We start from the raw sequence: 19473 nt of genomic DNA, 5'->3' as shown, positions 1-19473 counted from the left end.
AACAGCTTGTGGCAAATTCTTACAAGAGGTATGAATAGGTTTCTAAAAATTTTTAAGGACAAGTGGAATTATTTACCACCAGTCAAGTTATCTGGGGCTTCCTTTAATTATTACATTACATTACATTATTTTATATTACATTATTAAATGCTCTGCTTAGATAAAATAAAGGACCAAAGATGCTATTTAAGAAAAAAATATGTGTCAACAAAACCCTAGTTAAATGCCAGGCATGGGAGGTTTCTTCCCAAGAAGAGACCTGCCATCCTGGGAGAGACCAAATAGCCACGCAGCTCTGCACTGTCCCTTGGCTGTGACCAGTGGCAGAGAGGACATTGCCTACAGCACCTTCCCCAGACATCTCCTCAGCTTTCACAGCCATTAATTTCTGATTTAATCTGCAGTGGGCCCACCCCTGTGAATTGGTCTAATCCCTTTCTAAAGCCTTTCATTCTGGCCTTCCAGAACATTGCCCCACCTTCTCTCTCCCAAGCTGTAGATAGGGAGTTCATGGACATAGCAGGCTCATTCCTTTAAGCAGAGGCTCTTTTCTGCTTCTTTCTGCCATGCTGCCTTTCTCTGAATCTTTGTGAATTCATTGCTATGATTTTTGAGATGAAGATACTGAAACTATCAGCAATACTTTAGGTGTACACTAGGAACTAACAATAATTTGTTTCATTTGTTATTGTTTTTCTAACTCTTTAAGACCTATTGACTGTTTTACTGATTTTGTGTTTATAGAGAAGTAGGAATACATTTCCAGGTCTCTTGAGTGATAATAATTAATTTAGGGCTCATCTCCGCTTAAGCTTAGGCAGGGTTATTTTTTCCCTGTGTGCATCATCTTGCATTGCTTTTCATGAGATCTTGTCTGTCACTTCACTGAACCCACTCGGGGTACTGACGGTTTTACAGCTCTTCCATGCCTGTTGTAGATGTGACCATTCTGAACGATAAAATTTCTCCATTGTGAAAATTCACAGTTGATTTCTAGCTTTGTTATTAGCTTTTAGCTAATTAATCTTCTATGAGAGTAGTTCCTTCTTATCTCTTCAAAGCAAGTATTTCACCACCAAAGGCTCTTAAAAATTAAGTTTCCCAACACATTCTAATGTGGTCTTTTTTTATGAAGCAACCTGCACATCATGTAATCTGCATCCCTTAGAAGCACTCATGTTTATAAATAAAGCCTTAAATAAATCCTCCCTTCCCAAGGAAGCAGCAGGGACCATGGCAGTCAGGATATTGTGGCTTAGGAGGATTCTCAGGCAGAGTTCCTCTGGGAAGAGATGCAGAGACCAGAAACTCCTCAGGATATTACTTGGGAGGGAAGGAGTTTCTCTTCGTTTTATCTGGAAATGGACATAAACGAGTTCCTGCTGGATGGCTATGAGTTCCGTTAGTAAGTCACTGGATTTGCACATAAAACCCTGATAGAGCATAACAGTGTCACCTTGAATCCCATAGAGATTTAGAGATTCAGAGTCCTTCTGCAAAAGCTTTCTACACTCTACTCTGCAGCAAGATTGTATGACAACACATGGCACCAATACAACCTGAGAAGAGGAGCATTAAATCCTCAAATACAGTAGAATCCTCAAGTGCAGTGGAAAAGGTACCTTGACAGACACAAGCTTTGTTTTGATGTTCACCTACTGTTGATCCTTTCATAACATGAATATTTAGAGTGGGTACCTTTATCGGGAAGGTAAAGACCCTTAGGCTTAAGGGGAAGAAGAGAAGAACACAAAGTTCCTTCTTCTCCCTCCCTTCCCTTTTCTCAGGATTTGAGTCAGAATTAGACTCTCATGGCTCTTCCACCTCCAGCTTTGATTTTAGCAGACATCTCAAACATACAGACATCTGCTCTATTCACTTGTCAGATACAAGAAGTCCAACAGAAATTGTTCTGGCAAATTAATAAGATTTCCCACCCCCCACCCTCCCACACCCCTCACCACTGAAATGATGTCTCAACTTAAATATTTAGTCTAGCAAAAACACCTTTAGGGGTAGAAATGGCAAGTACAGAAATTTTGACTGTGGCATATTTCATGTTCTTTCTTACTACTAAATTTCTACTTTTTCACATAAGACAGTCTCATTTTCAGATCTCCACTGATATGTAGTAAAAACGTGACAATTTCAGACAGATCTTTTTTTACATATACCAGAATCAGGTACATTTTCGTGTTAGTTTAAATGACTCTTGGTTATGCTTTAAGAATTGATTTGATGAAAAAGGTTTTGTGTGAATATAAACTGTTTCAGTGTCAGGTTACTCTTTTACTTGTTTACTCACTCATGTACATGCATGGCAGTTATACATCTGCATTGAGGGCAAAATAAACACAATTTTTGTAGAAAGTGGGTCTATTCATATTTAGTGTATTTTAAAACATAGAAAGATTTAGACATTGTGGCATAAGTTAGGTGCTTATTTCCTAAACAACAAGACATTTCTGAAGTACACTAATTGTATCTGTATTACTAAAGCCAAGATTTAATTCATATTCTTGTCTCAACTATAGTGGTAAAGAAGCATGCAGTTTGATTATGCCTTGCACTTCAGAGTGTTCACTTATACTTTCAGTTCTCAGAAAATTAATTTTTAACACTGTAAAAACACTTGCATCCATACTAGAAACAAAGGTCACTTTGAGGTATGTGTGTTGTGACTTCATATGAGATGTGCGATCTGTGTGAGTCACCATCACCTTCAGAGAATGTTTATCAGAGGGCTGAGAAATTTGTTCTGCAGCAATGTATTCTGAACACGTCTCCTGTTAGATTAGAGCTTTGGTTTATAAGAGCATTGATAGCCTACATATTTCCCAAAAAGTGTTTAAACAATCTTTTCTTTCACTTTTCCAAGTTCTCTGTAGATAATAAAATTTTAAGGATATATTATTTTTGAAAAATGAAACACAACTCTTTTTAAACACCAGTTGCAGATAGATAGTGGGACTGAATTGCTTTGTGCTAAGTTTGCCAAGGCTGAAGTGTGGGATTGGGGAGGGGTGCTCAGGCACCATTAGGATACTAATCGAATATATAGTCAAATTTAATTGTGATAAGCATATTTATGAGTAGTAGAAAGAAAGAGCCTAGAGAAAAGAGTCAGCCATAGCATATGCATTTAGTTAAAAACAGAGGATAATAGTAAAGAAACACTGGGTGAAAAATCAAGAAGAAAATTTAGAAAATTCAATGGAAAATGAGGGACAAGACAGAACAAGAACATGGATGAAGTAAACAGAAAGGTGGAGAACCACAGAGAAGAATAAAAGGAGAAACAAAGTTGTTCCGTAATGTTTTGAGAAAGGGCTGAGATGTGATGTAGTACATGTCTATGTACTCATAGTTATCTATAAATTCAATTCTGTTCATATATTTTTCATATCTAGTTAGAGAGCTGCACATCTCAATAAATCTTCTGTATTATTTCTATTTATCAGTTAACATATTTGAATGGAGGAGAACAATTTCATGAACCCTGGGCATTTTCAGTAATTACATCTATTTGTATATAAAATAAATCATGTCTGTAGTGCCTCTATTGCAACATACAAATAAAGAAATTCTGTGAACTAGGAGGTGGGAGGCAATTTATGACTACTACTTATTGTGCAAGCTTATCCCCTTTCCCCTGTTGTAATGCCTTATTGTTCTCCTGATCTGTTTATTATCTTGTTACGTGCCGGGTTTGCAAAATAGCTGAACTATAAACTTATTTTGGACTTCAGATATATATATATGCACCATGTATATATACGCAGCTGGATTCTGAATTTTTAGTGAAAAAGCACAGCATTAGTGCAAATGACATCGCATAAGAATTTATATCCTTACACGTTTTTACACGAGCCGTTTTTTAATTCGTATTGAACTTTCTTCCAAATGAGCTCATTTCCTTTTGCCTATGAACATCACCATTTTTTTCAGCATACGTTAACTGTGACTATTGTTTCTTGTCTAGCTGTGCCCCATAAAATCGGGCGGATAATTGATGGAAGTCCTGCGGATCGCTGTGCAAAACTTAAAGTTGGAGACCGGATCTTAGCTGTGAATGGCCAGTCTATTATTAACATGCCTCATGCAGATATTGTGAAGCTAATTAAAGATGCAGGTCTCAGTGTAACTCTTCGCATCATTCCTCAGGAGGGTAAGTCAATGGCCCTTAAAAACAGGAAGAAAATTTTAAGTAGCCTCCAATTAGCTTAAATTATGTCACTGCTTGAAAGAGCATCTTTTGTTCTGCTTCCTCAGCTGTAACATACAGCAGACCAAAATTATGGGCTTAGAACTATCTCAAATAGGATCTGAATTCTTTAAAAGATTCCCACTTATGGAAAGGGCATTTAAAGCAAACCTGGAGGAACCTGAGAGACAGAGAGAGATGATGTTAATGTGTTTTGGAAAAGCACTCTATAAGAGAGCCAAGTTTTAACTTTGTTCACTTATATCTTGCCAAAAGCAAAGCCAAAGTGTGGCAAAGTGATTCACAAGAGACTGCAATGGCATTCACCAGGCTACCAGCTACCTGTGACAAAGAGTGATGTGAAGTTTGGCAGTTTCCTCTATCAATATCATGTAGTGATATAGCACTATAAGTGCACAGGGCAGGAAAAAACTGAACCCTAAATTATCTCATTTGGAGGGTGAGGATAAGGGGACAGACTCATTATTCTGATCATTTCTCCACAGCTAATCAGTGAAGATCTTTTGATGTTGGTTCCATGGGGTTTGGGGCAGATTTCAGGGCTTTTTTTGGTTTAACAATGTGCTACACTGCGGCATGAATTGTACCATATTAATGAGACTATGGCTTTATATCTCAGCAACAAATACCAGTACAGCTGGGAATGTCACACAGCAAGTAATGGAATTACTTAATGATCCATGGTCCAGTTAGACGACCTTCATCTTCTGCTGCTGCATCCAGCAACAGAACAGGGAAATAATCTGACACTGGTCATGGACTTCAACTGAGGGAACTCATCTACTTTGTTAAATGAATTCAGTGAAGGGAAAACCACAAACGTAACAAATTCAGAATTCACATTAATTAGCAACTGTATAATTACGGGAGGTCAGCTTTGCAAGCATCTACAAATAAGTGTGATGCTTCATACAGTACATGCAGTTTATTTAGGCCTCTCTGTATCCAGGTTAAATAACATAATTAATAGTTCAGTGTTAGAGATAGATACATTAAATTAGAAAGAAAGCAGAAGTGCATCTGAGTTGTCGTGCTACAATGTGTGGTGGTGGTGGTAAGAAATGATCTGTGCCCAAGGCATGGCTTCCCTGTGTGACTGTTTGACACTGGACACCTCATTTGCCTTCTGATATTAGCTTCCCAGCTTATAAAAATTGGGAAAAAATCTAATACCTCTGTAATACACTTTCAGGTGAAAAATACCATATAAATGCAAAGCAGTTTTAGAAGCAGCTCATGATTTGACTATTGCATCCATAGTTATGAGAGTAATGTAGAAACGAGGGACAACATTTCCAATCTTCCTCTCTGAAACTTGCAATACAGAAGAGACTCACAGATGCAAAATGGGCAATTACAGCCTTAAGCATAGTAATTACACAGGAAAGTATTGCTTATGCCTGCATGAGGAGTGTTTTAAGTGCAAATATACATGCTTTTTTGATAATTAATCCTAAACTGAAAATGTTTTTAATAAAGTAGCCAAAATTTGTAAAATAATTATGAGCATCAATTAGGTAAGTAGAGAGCCATTAGAAATGTGCAGTCACAGGGAAAAACTCACATGTTAAAAATTAAAAAATAAAATAATTAAAATAGATTGAAATGTAAAACTAGGCAAGATCCTGATCATGTGTAGCTATTGCCATTAGGGGGGCTCTGCCATACCATACAGAAGTCCATTTTGGATGCTTTGCACTACACCACACTGGCCTCCCTCATTCTGTTGCAAGCAGGAATGAAAAAATGCAATGTGTGCCTTTGCTGTTTATAATGCAGAACTTCTGCAGTGCTCTGTCATCTTGTGGCTGGAGTCTCTCTCATTTACACTTTTTAGTAGGTAAATGGTGAAAAACAGAACTGTACCAGTGTGTTGGAATAAATATGTTTGTTATGAGCTCAGTGCCAAATGTGTCTTCCCCCAAGCAGAGCAGGAAGCCTGAAGGAAGATTGGCATCCTTTATTTGTAACAAGGCCACAAGACCACATTCCCTACACCAATCTCTCTGTCTTTTTGAATTTTATGTTGTTTGGAAAGAAGGATTCTGTTTCTCTGCAGTGTTCCTGTGCGAAACCTTGGTCCTTTGTCACAGTACAGTGAAATAAAAATCACTTTAAATGGTTAGTCAGAATTTATTGAGATTGGTTTTACTGTTTTACTGTTTGCAGTCCCCAAAAATTTAAAAAGACAGGAAACTCTTGATGAGCTCAAAGACAGCAGGAGCTAACATAAGGACACAATGTTTATAACACAAAAGGTGTTTTGCCTTTTGTGACAAGTCTGTCATCCCAAACAGCGGTGAAAGCACTAAATTGTTCATTCTCTCACAATGAAAAGGTTTTTTTTCTAAATGAAAAGCATTTCAAATGTCTAGTAGCTGTGCTAAAGCACATGGAGAACAGGAAGGTGATTCAGGACAGCCAGCACAGCTTCACCAAGGGTAAGTCCTGCCTGACCAATCTAGTGTCATTCTACAATGTAGTGGCTAAATCAGTGGACAACAATGGACAAGGGAAGAGCTATGGATCTCATCTATCTGAACTTCTGTAAGACCTTTGACACAGTACCCCACAACATCACTCTCTCTAAATTGGAAAGAGATTAATTTGGTGGGTGGACTGTTCGAGGGATGAAGAATTGATTGGAGCCCAGTGTCCTGATGGAGATTGGTGGTGTCCCTCAGGGATCCATACTGGGACCAGCACTGTTTAATACCTTCATCAATGACATAGACTGTGGAATCAAGTGCACCCTCAGCAAGTTTCAGATAACACCAAACCAAGTGGTTTGGTTGATACAACTGAAGAGCAAGATACCATCCAGAGGGACCTGGACAAGCTTAAGAAGTGGACCCATGGGAATCTCATGCAGTTTAACTACACCTGGGTTGGGAGCAGCCCCCAGTATCAGTACAGGCTGGGGGATGAAGGGACTGAGAGCAGCCCTCTGGAGAGGGACTCAGAGGTACTGGTGGGTGAAAAGCTGGATGTGAGCTGGCAATGTGCACTTGCCTGAGAACCAATTGTATCCTGGGCTGCATCACAGGAAATTATGCAAATTGCCAGAAGGTTGAGGGAGGTGACTCTGCCCCTCTACTCCACTCTGGTGAGACCCCACCTGGAGTGCTGCATTCAGCTCTGGGGTCCTATGGACTTGTTGGAATGAGTCCAAAGGAGGGTCATGAAGATGGTCAAAGGGCTGGAGCATCTTTCCTATGAGGAAAGGCTGAGACAGTTAGGGTTGTTCAGCCTGAAGAAGAGGAGGTTTCACAGAGACCTTATTGCAGCCTTTCAGTACTTAAAGGGGGCTTGTAAGAAAGAGGGGAGCAGACTTTTTAGCAGGGTCTGTTGCCATAGGACAAGGGGTAAGGTTTTCAACTAAAAGAGTAGATTCAGATGGATATAAGAAAGAGATTTTTTTATGATGAGGGTGATAAAACACTGAAACAGATTTCCCAGAGAGGTGGTAGATGCCCCATCCTGGCATCCCTGGCAAAATTCAAGGCCAGGTTGGAGAGAGCTCTGTGCAACCTGGGCTACTTGAAAATGTCCCTGTTCTTTGCAGGGCAGTTGGACTAGATGACCTTTAAGGGTCCTTTCCAACATAAACTATTCTATGATTCTATGGTTCTAGGATTCCATGATCATTATCTCTATGCTTTAAAAGAAAATGTGAAACATGGAAGCAATTTGCCTTGTTCAGGTGGGTTTTTTAAATAATGAAGGTATAAACCAGAATTATAGAAGTGACCAAGATTTTAGATTCCACAGACTGTCAAAAGGATACCATTAGGTTCAAATGTCTTAAAATCTAATTATGACCCAAGAGAGTAAAAGCAACAAAGCATAAATTTGCAGAGGTAGCATATGAAAAAAAATTATTATTGTCTACCTTTGCCCTTTATTAAATGCTGCACTGTGACAGGTCTTTAATCTCCAGCTTCCCATTACGCAGAGCTGAACAGCCCAGCCTCGGCCCCCAGCTCGGAGAAGCAAAGCCCCATGGCCCAGCAGCACAGCCCCATGGCCCAGCAGAGTCCCCTGGCACAGCAGAGCCCCGTTGCCCAGCAGAGCCCCGTCGCCCAGCCACCGCCTCCACAGCCCCTCCAGCCACAGGGACATGAAAACAGGTTTGTTCATTTTCTTACATGTCTTTTATTTTTCTTCCCCTTGTATAATAGAGTTTTGGAGTCAGGAAGATATTTTTATAGCAGGTTTTATCTGTGATGTATCATTTGCCAGCCAATTCTCATGTGTAATTTATGCATATGCATTAGCAAATTTATCTGTAATGGAAATTAAATGGTAGGGGGATAGAAAATTTCTGACCAGCTGTCTATATAAAAAGCACACTTAGGCTGTGGGATGGTACAACTTCATGTGACCTCCAATCAACACTATTTAGTTTTTGGATTATTTTTTAGCAAGTTAAATGAGGCTGATTACACTGACTGTCTTTATGCTAATCTTCAGTAACCAACACACACAATCAAGACCCTCCTCCCCAAATGATGCTGGTTACAGGATTGTAACTTTTTGCTTCTGAAGATACTTGAGTTCAGTTGTGATTTAGACACTATGCCCTCTAATTCTCATTGCTTAACAGATGTAGTACTTTCACTTGCCCAAAATTATCTTCTATTAGTCACACTAGGAAAATTAATTTGCCTTATATTTCATTGAGTACTTTTTCCAAAAGTGATCACCTCCTAGAAGACATGTTTCTGATAAACTTCTATACAAAGCTTTCACAAATGTCTCTGCTCAGTTGGAAGTCAGAATTAAATTGGGAATTTTCAGATGGGACCAGCAAAATTATATAAATTAAGGTTCCACTGAAAAGTGTAAGCTATAATTGGTCATATCACCGTTTACGTATTCAATAAAAATTGCAATGGCTCCACCTGTGCATAAAAGGTTCATTTTCTAAGATACAGCTGTGGTCATATGTGTCTTAGAAACCTGCCTAAGGACGGCTCTTATTTCAGAAAAAGGTCCATTACTGCTAGTTCATATAGTATTATTTTTCACTAGATTTTATAAGTTAGATTACAGCTTGTTTATATAGCCACATACATTGTTTCTGCACCAAAATACTATAAGATATTTAAAACTCCTAGGAATATTACCAGACATCTATCTCTATTGGCCTTTTTAGCCACCAACGTGCTTGCAACAAACGCGGGTAGAGCCCTCCCCAAATCTCCGTTCGCGAAGCCTAGCCATGATGATGAGGAATATTAACTAGTATTTTTACTTCCAGTATTAATAAGGCTTAGTATCATGGTAAGCCTGTTTGTTCTCTGTCTTCTTTTTACAGGATCATGATACTGAGTAAAGAAAGTAAGAGGATTGCATGTTCACGTGCAGGTCTTATTATAGATGCCACATATGGGTTTTAAAAGAACACGTGGCAGCAGGCTATTTTAATCTTCTCAGAGAAGTCAAAGGGAAATAGTTTAGATATTTTTGTGTCTGGTTAGACATTCAGCTTATGAAAACTATTGAGTAACAAGATTTGCCATAATGTTACTGTAACAGTATTAATAAAGTAACAACATTTTGAAACATATCTGAAACATTTTGAAACATTTAGATTCAGATTATTTTTATATGTAAATTAACATAATCAAAACAATGCTTTCATTTTTTTCAGAATGTAATTTCTTTTAATCAATAAGTACATTTCAAAATCCCTTCCACAGTCTTTATGTGTCTCTGTATCTTCATGTATCCATGTACATACATGGTCACTTGGTTGACTGAAAACTTCTAGTCCATTATTAAAGCAGAGTTTTAAATGTCTATTACCTGTATAGGAAATAAGTATTTCCTTCAGCAACTAGGGAAGAATGTAAAAACATCCACTATATGAACATTTTTGTTAAAATCTTAACCAAACTACTATTACACAATTACCTTGCTATAAAGGTTCCAGACTTCCTTTGTGCTTCTTAGCCTTACCACATGGCTGAGGTATGGAGGTTTGCAATAAGAAATGTTTTTTACTTCACCCTGAAGTGTGAAATACCATTATGCACTGATTCCCATGTGGTAAGGGAAATTCCTAAGTGAGTAAATTAAACAACTAGTCGCTGTACCTCAGAAAGTCACATTGTCTTTGAAATTTTAGGACCCATTTCCCTCTAACCAGTTACCAGTTAGAGCAATATTTTACTTGTTATTAAATTCTTCATTAACCAAATTTATTTTCCTTTCACCCTTTGTTATTTCTGTGAATAACTACTTAGGACTTACTACAGACTTTTAGCCAGATAGTATTATCGGAAGTGTAGAATAATAATAAAAATAATGCACAGTATATTAACAGATGTTATATTAAAGAATACCTGTCATTAAAAAGATAACAGCTAGGACAAAGAATGTATGTTTCAAAAAAAGAATGTCTTTTTTTAACCTTAAGAAGCTCACAATAATAATAGTTTATGTCAGTGAAATGGGCATAAACCACACTGATGTTCCATTTATTCTATAAAAATGTTAATTCTGGAAAAAAGCATTTTATAAAGACAGTGAATTATTTTGTAGTGAGTATAGTGGGCGTTCTCACATACAGTTTCATCTTCCAAACAGGAGGTAAGTGGGAATCAAGATGTCTTACTGTTCCTGTCCCTTTGAGTCTAATCCTGATCTCACTGATACAAACTGGAAAATTGCACAATATGACCTGAGGGAAAATTGCTTATGCCCATATTTCAAAAACGCTCACTGTTTTTGGATGCCTTGAGAGGTTTGCTTCTCTGTGAAAATTTGTTTTGTGCAATTTTGCAGTTAGGCAGGTTGTTTTCCCTCCTCAATATTGCATGCAATGCATATTCCTAATGGTTTGCAACTTTCTGAAACCAAGCCATTTCACTTTTCTCAGTTATAGGTCAGAAGTAAAAGCCAGACAAGATGTGAAACCTGACATCCGGCAACCTCCGTTTACGGACTACAGGCAATCGTCGACGGACTACCGACAGCCTCCGCTGGACTACAGGCATCCTCCAGTGATGGATTACCAGCAGCCACCACCTCTGGACTACAGGCAGCCACCTCTGATGGATTACAGGCAGCATTCTCCTGACACCAGGCAGTACCCTCTGTCAGAGTACAGGCAGCCCCAGGTACCAACCCAAACACTCCTGAACAGAAGTCATTAGGGTGTGTGGGGAGAGGTCATGTATGCTGGTAAGGAAGATGACATTAGAGAAGGAAAAGACACATTTGTTGGTTTTACTCCGAGTTACTATTTCTCTGCAGACGAAGTTACTTCCAAACCATTAAAATTAATGAATAACTGTGTAATCTGTAAAATAACACTACATTTATAATTGTGCCAATATAATGTTAAATAAACACTGTTTTTAAGGTCCAGGAGAGTTAAAATAAAAATTCTAACATAAACTGCCTTTGCATAAGCAGAGGAATTTTTTCATTCCTAGGGACATAGTCATCAAACAATGGATGTACTTAGGTCAGACTGCATTTCTACAGCATTCTTGAAAATTAATATTTTATCTAATTGGAATAAATAACTAAATGAATGCAAATTCTGACTGATAAAATTATATTTCTGTTGGAAATAGTCTGGATGAGTAGAAACTAGCTTGTTCAACTAGTTTCTTTGACATCAGGTATGATCTGACAAATTCAAACAAATAAACCTTAGATCAAGAGTTATGGTACCTTGGACAAGACTCCACTGATGACAAATGTTTACTGAAAGCTGTGAAGGTTGAGGATTTAGCTCGAAGTTCAGACTTTCAAACAAATCCTCCTTTCTCCTTACATAAAGGTAGGACAAACAGAGGTCAAAAATATTAAACAAGAGAATGTAAACTTCTGGACCGTATATGCTGGACCATGTATAGATGATTTCTATGTCCATATTTTCAAAGCCAGACACATAAACCAAATCAAGAAAAATAGTGAAATTCTAAAACGTGATCCAGAGAACCCTATGAAAATATTATGCATTTCAGTATCTAAATAGCAAATCCTTATGCCCATATGCATACCCTATAAGATGCTTTTTAGCATCTAGAGAGATGCTTAGACTGGCTGTTTCTTACCATCTCCAGTTCAATTCTCTAATCACTAGACTACACAACCCTAGCTCGCTCTTTTTTTTCTGCTGCTCCCACAGCTCTTGCACCCTTGACTGACAATGGATCAGAAGATAAATAGCAATTTCCCCCCCCCCCCGGGCCCTGCACAGAGGTGGTAGTTTGGGCCAATCAAGGGAAAACTGCAAAGGTGAATCTCAGTCTCTGAAGACACAGAAAGGTCAAAGGGCAAAACTCAAATCTCCCCCTTCCCACCTCCTCCTCCTCAAGGGACACATTTAACCAAAGTGATGAGAATTGCTATACTTTGTGACTCCATGCAGTCAAACCTGCCGATCACATTAAGTACTTCTTGGAATTTAGGAGGTGTCTCCTATCAATTTTTACTTGCAATGATGCTTATACAGCAACTGCCTTCTACCTCTCTTGCCAAATCAACATTTCTGCATAGACATAAACATTTATACCCCTTTCATGGGTGCCATGAAAGTATTGAGGGGAACCCATCTCAAGAGCTTTTGGTACCAGGCAACTGCTGTAAAATACTCTTTCAGGGTGTTTTAGACTTAGACATTTACATCTTGCTACAGTGTCTTTTCAGAAATGGCCAAAATCTGTCAGTGCGTAAGATCCCTTTGTTTGTATCAATTGGATCAATGCATTTTTGATGAGTTGTATTTTAAAGTTTTCTTGAATGTATACCACAATGTTCATGTAGTTAATTATCTTTCTTTTCGTATTTGTCTGTACAGGACTTTGATTATTTCACCGTTGATTTGGAAAAAGGAGCCAAAGGGTTTGGGTTTAGTATTCGAGGAGGAAGGGAATATAAAATGGATTTGTATGTGTTGAGGTTAGCAGAAGATGGACCAGCAATAAGAAATGGAAGGATGAGGGTGAGTAAAATGCAGTGTAACTTTTTCTTGCAATATTTACAGATATGTTTGTTGGTGGGGTCAAAGAGAAAGCAATTTTTTAATCTCTGATCAGGTTTTAAAGAACTAATGCCAAATACCTTTCTAATATAAACTCATTTTGTAGAAATTCAAGAAATTAGCTGATACATATGGTAGATGTGTGTAGTTTCCTTGTAGAATAAATATATTAATGCTGGTTGATAATAGCTTTTACCCTGTTATAAATTTTCTCATCATGTATTTTCCTTCTTATTTAAGCAACTGAAAAATTTCTGACAAAGTTCGATGTTTCTTGGATAATGATAGCATAATTAATAGTTATGTCTCTAATCACAAAAGCAAATTGATAACTATAGGACTTATATTGGATAACCTGGAAACCCAAGACCTCATCTGTGTTGTTTTTCTAACTTAAGCAAGTTGCCTTTGTAGTGTTTGCTAAATTTGTTTATTGATATTAGTCAATCTTGTTTGTAGGGATCATGATTTTAAAAAAACGCAAACACATGTTCTATGTAGGAAAAATAACCTAATCAAAAATAGATGAGTTTAATCTGTCCAATTTTGATAAAGACGAGGTATAAACTCATCCAGGCTTGCTGATACTTTGCAAAATAGTGAGTACACAAAAAGGAGAAGGAAAGAACATAGGCAGGCCTACCAAGAGTCAGCATAAAAAATTATTTATGTATCTAATTAGTGCAGGCATGTTCAACCAGTATATAATTATAAAAATGGGCAATGAAAATTGTGTTCTGTACAGTGGCAATAGCACATTTTAAAAATGTCATGGTTGTTACACATATTCTCTTTCACAGTTCTAGCAATTTGATCAAACTGGGTGTCTTACTGAAAGAGCACTGTTTCTGTGTATAACTCAGGAGATTTACTGTGCTTCAAATCAGTCTTAACTTGGCAATTTAGTAGAATTAAAATTCAGTTAGTCCTCAGTTATGTCATGGAGTGAAAGCCCCTGGCACTGGGAGCTTGCACAAGGTAATGGTGGCATAAGCAGCCCCTGTGTTGAGAAAGTCAGTGGGGTAGGCAGGCAGGCAACTGGCAATTGAGAAATACTCCCACAGTATTTTTTGTGTCAAATATAGGTGAATTTGTGCTGCAGATAGAACTTTAACTTAAGAATATCTTCTCAGGTGAGTGTTTCCATTCTTTCCTTTCCTGTAGCATTATCGTAGTGTCTTGCTCTTAATGAGAAACCATAAACAAGATGTACAGCAGCAGGCATAATGTGATTAAAGATGGGGAAAAAATTGTGCTTTTAATAAGCTCTGGAATCACATATTTGGAAACATATGGCTAAGAATACAGAACAATAGAAGAAGAATTCCTTTGAAGAGGGTTCATTTCAAATAACAACCTGTATTAGGTAGAAAACTAACTTATTAAAATCTGTGCATCTAAAGTACTGAAGGATAAAATTAGACTATCCACGCAGTGAATAGCCAAAATATAAAAAGTGTATAACACAAATAGGGTTGGGGTTTTTTTCAATGACTTTAGGAAAATTCCTGTATGTTTTAATGAAAATTGTTAATATACTTTCTAAAATAACTTACTTCAAAGTTTTTTCATTGTTGTGGCCACATTACATAGCCAAGTGTTATTCTGGCCAGATAGTTGTAACTGGGTTTTTTTCTCTCCTTTAAAAGCATCATTCTTTGGAACCAATTTTACCCTGCAGCCTTGTCACTAAGTCTTGTCTTTTATTCTCCTATTTAACAGACATTTTAACCTGACAAATGGGTTTGGAACTTGCAAGACTTTTATCTTCAGTGACCTGTAACTGATGGACAGCAGAAGCTCAAAAAACAGCTTCTCCAAATCAAAAATAGAAAAAAACCTAAAAATTAATAATTGCTGAAAGCAATAAAGTACACAGGAAGATGAGCAAAGGAAGCAGAGTTCTGAACTCGTATCTCCTTTCCTAAGTTTACATCACCTGTTAAAAATGAAGGTTCATTCCCAGTTCTTGGCTGGGACCACCAGCCTGCTTGCTGCATCTTTGTGTCTCCCTATTTCACAGGTTCATCTCTGTAGCAAAACATGGAAAAATCAGTTCAGTGCTTCTTGCTTTATATACCAACATTATTAAAGATCAAATTCTCTGATCCTAGGCTTTCAGCACTGGGGATAGCAAACCATGCTTTTGTGGTAGGATCTTATCAGGACCACTTTCCAGCTAATAGTTCTAATGACCTACTTGTTTCCATTATTGCTTTGCTTTCTGTTTCCTCCCCCTTGAACAGCCTTCTTTAATTTAACTGAAACCTTAAGGAAAAAACATTGAAGCAGATAACACAAGATGCAAATCATGCTTATAGAAAAATAATGCACAGAACTCCACTGCTACTCCCACTCATGAAGCAAAGGGAAAAAAAAAGCAAAACCAGCTAGGTTGTTGAAACAAAAATTCATATAATGAACATGTTACCTGTAAAGCATTTATATGTAATAAGTAAACATATTTCACAAATAACATTTTGTTTTCAATATAGTTATAGCCAGCAAAAGTCCTGATAAAGACACATTCACATTGATATAAAGCTCCCTATTTTACAGAAATAAATAAAATAATATAAATTACCTTAAAGTAATAGAGCTGTATCTATACTAGTGGGTTTATAGAATGGTATAATTGAAGCAATATGATCTTTAACTGAAGACAGCTCCAGATAGGCAAGTAAAAATCTGCATGTTTACTCTCTTAGTGGACACTGCAAAACTACCATAATGGGATGTACAGTGTATAGCTGTACATCAGCTATATTTCACTTGTACACATGTTAAAAAATCTGAAAGTCTATCAGCACACATTCAAAATGTTCTGAGGTCTAAACATATGTAAATGTGTTGGGCATTACAGATGCAGAGTATAAATTTAAAGAAGTAAAAGCTATGATTATAGGAAAACAGATGCAAATAAAGAACCAGAATGGAACTATCTCTTGTAAAAGAAAATAGAGTAGGTACATTACTGAGCAAGGTAAGTATGAAATAAGTACAATATACCAATAATAGGAGCAAAAAGAAATTGAACAAAAAGGCAATGATGAAACAACATGAAGGAAGTGACATCAAAATTGGGGCATCCTTCTGAGAATTTCAGTTTGATCTTCAGGCTTTTATGAACTCCTGTGAGGCTTGTGAGCAGATTAGAGAACAGATTCATAGAATAAGCCCTGGAAGTGATGGTCTTCCACTGACCGTGCCAAAACTGTCTGGATTTGTAAAAACTGATGAAAGGGGGGAAAAAGGTTTCATGAAGTTTGTTATTGCATCACCATTTCCATCATAAGTTCTGGTCTCCCTTCCCATTGGGGTTGGCATACCAGGCACTTTGTGTTTTTATTGGAAACAAATCCACCAAGGACCATTCCATTTTAGGATTACAAGATCTAAAATAGTCTTTAATTGCCCTTCATGACAGATGGAGCTTTCTACTTTGATTTTCTGTGGAATTGTTCTGGGAACTGGAAAGGTAGAAGAGTGGTGAGTTGATGTCGCACAGAGTTCATCAGTCTTACCAGTATATTGCTCTTCCACAAGGATCCCTTTTGTCAGCCTACATAGACACTGCATTACGTGTTCAGGTTCAACAAATTATTCCCTTAAAAACAATTTTAAAACTTTCACAGGTTTATTACACTGTTCGTAGTCATGGCGCCTTCACGTGCACTGAGACTTTATTTGGGCCCATAGACTCTGCAGAATGTCCAAGCATGCCTCCTAGTTGAACTTGGATTCATCTATCACTAGACATGGAAAGGAAATGCCCATCAAAGGACCTAGAAATCTACAGGAAAAAGTTTTTCTTCACATATGTCCTCTGCCTGCATTGTTGGTAAACTATTCTCAACCAGTGTTGGAGAGCCATAGCCATAACTATGTAGCTTCGTATAAAATCATATGTCAGGTCATACACCACAATTAACTTTGGCAAGATTTTACTGCAATTCATGAATAAGACAGAGAGATTGCTCACAGAAGACTGCTGTAAGGGAGAACCTCACCACTGCAGTGGAAGTAAACACAGATCCCTCTTAATTCTGACAGCTGAGCAGAAAGGAAGCTACAATGGTGAATTGTGAAAAGCCTACCTATGTCTGTGCTCCATAAGACAAGGATGTGTTAAAAGAACCACAAAAAACATTTGGAGAATTACTGATGTCTTTGGTATCTTATCTTGAACTGACAGAAGTCTGAGCCATTTCTCAAGCAAACGTAACATCAGGGGAAAAAATTGGAAATAGCTGATGATGGCAATATTAAAAAATGAAGTTGCAAGGCCTAGTCCCAGAGTAGGGCAAGAATATGCCACACACACTCTCAGTGACAGTCATACTGAGTTGAATCGGTCACCAGAGACAAGGGGTGTAACACAGGCAACGTGGAGCACAGCCCCCACAGCCTCTGAAGATTTAGACACTACTGGCAACAGTTTTGCAGGTCAATTTAGATAAGGCTCATGATAACTCTTATTTTATTTTTGCCTCATGTTGAGGACAATGATTGCCAGACCTCTACTTGCAGATCTCTATCCCTTCCTGTCTTAGAGATGGGGAACTACTGACTGTTCTCAGGAGAATTCTTAAGCATGGTTGTAGAGTTTGCTAGACATATGAGATTTAATCAAGAGATCTCTTATTGCCTTGAATGATATCTCCAGCAGCCAGTATGTTTATTGAAACCAGCGTAAAACAAACAGCCTGTGGCTGAGAACTGCAAAGGTACAGAGTAATGCAAAATTCTTGAAGAATAAGGGCTCTTTTGTACACGGTGTGCATCTGTGTCATTTTGTCACTTTGTGAGTTACATCCTTTTTTTCACATCTTCCACAAAAGTGATACATCTCATCTCTGACATTGCTGGTTTCATTGCCTTGTCAGCTCATTTTTCTCAGTCCATATACACCAGTTAACCCTTCTCCAGTTTCTTCATATCTCCTTATGCAACATTATTTTTCTGTTGTAGATTTTTCTTGTATATCTGCGGAACAGTCATCTGAAATACAAGCACAGCAGAATTTTTTTATCTGTCATGCTTTGCAGTCCTGCTTTGACTCTTCAATCCTTTTTCCCATTTGTTGCTTTTTCTGTGGTGCAGATCCCTCTTTTTGTTTCAGTTGTACACAGTTGGAGATAAAAACAGGCACAAGGGACAAGAAGCTCCTACAGTGTCAAGTATGAGCTTCTGTGTTACATAGGAATCTGTGTGGCCTTGCTTGGTCTGTTCCAGGTTGCCAAATAAACAGCACAGTAATGCTCACAACAGTAACCAACCTGTGCTGTGGACAGGTTCATGGCATTCTGCAAACTAGCATAATTTGTGTATTTCATAATTTCCCTTAATAATAGCATTCACACGTACCTTATTTGTGGTTATTCAGAAACCTTCACCAACCTACACCAAGAATTATTCCTAGCAAAAAGGGAGAATTCAGTATTCGAGAGCCAAGGCTCAAAAAATGCAGGCAGACAAGAGGGAGTCTGTCTCTTATTTATAATGAAACAGAACTTAAGTTTCAAATCACGGAGGACATAAGTATTATATTTGAAACTGCTGTCAAAATCCATGTATGAGCATTCAACAGCATTCAAAACTGACATTTTTGTCTTCGTATATGTCCTAAATCATGTTTGCAATGAGAGGGACAGAGCACCTATGAAATTCATAATCTGATATTAAAGGCCTCTCGTGTCACAGTAGATGTAATTTTAAATCCCCTTTGAAGCCTAGAGATCAGGCTTCTAAGCAGTAGGGTGCCATGTAACAGCTAACTGTTGCTAACTATGTCTCCCAGAATAAATTAATTAGCATTAAGGCTCTTCAGGCTTCTCAAAGGAGTAGGTAGTATGTGGGCATCCGGGCTCTGTAAATGCTGTATAACAGTGGAGTTTAACAAGGTAATATAAAACTATCTCCCTGGAGCATGACACTCCCAAACATTTTAAGTCAGGCACCCAGAAATAACTTGAATTTCTTCTGGGTTCGGTGGACAGATAGTCAAAGATGAGTTAATTATGTCCCTACAGTGTTTGTAATGTCTTTTATACAACACAAAACAGAATTCTCTCTATTTTGTTTTCATCATGGGATTTTTTCCCATTTCAGCTTTCTTGATTGCTTGTTGTTGCACACATTTAGTTTGGTATTCATCTAATCATTTTATCACTGTATCTGTTTTTAGCAGTCCTTGATTTCTAGGTTTTTAAAAGATCTGTCTTCTGTTTCCACCAATTAAGGA

At 37.7% G+C, this 19473-nt stretch overlaps 1 protein-coding gene and 1 long non-coding RNA gene across 20 annotated transcripts in view; both read left to right on the top strand.

Annotated features, from left to right (window-relative positions):
• MAGI2 (membrane associated guanylate kinase, WW and PDZ domain containing 2) overlaps positions 1 to 19473 on the top strand; it is a 722252-nt gene that overhangs the window by 668117 nt on the left and 34662 nt on the right. For 11 of the 19 annotated variants that reach the window (XM_064656377.1, XM_064656389.1, XM_064656380.1 and 8 more), the window contains 4 exons: positions 3983 to 4168; positions 8166 to 8355; positions 11112 to 11352; positions 13047 to 13190. In XM_064656377.1, the coding sequence (XP_064512447.1) occupies positions 3983 to 4168; positions 8166 to 8355; positions 11112 to 11352; positions 13047 to 13190 (761 nt within the window). The remainder of the gene's footprint in view (positions 1 to 3982; positions 4169 to 8165; positions 8356 to 11111; positions 11353 to 13046; positions 13191 to 19473) is intronic. The other 8 variants (XM_064656395.1, XM_064656392.1, XM_064656391.1 and 5 more) reach the window with 1 other exon arrangement.
• On the top strand, positions 13203 to 15121 carry LOC135414979 (uncharacterized). Its single transcript, XR_010430927.1, has 2 exons — positions 13203 to 14362; positions 14952 to 15121. It is a non-coding gene; the product is annotated as an uncharacterized LOC135414979 (long non-coding RNA).

Source organism: Pseudopipra pipra, chromosome 5, assembly GCF_036250125.1.
Source record: "Pseudopipra pipra isolate bDixPip1 chromosome 5, bDixPip1.hap1, whole genome shotgun sequence".
Lineage (NCBI taxonomy): Eukaryota > Metazoa > Chordata > Aves > Passeriformes > Pipridae > Pseudopipra > Pseudopipra pipra.
Note: the sequence above shows the minus strand (reverse complement) of the source record. Positions and strands in the feature narration are given on the sequence as shown.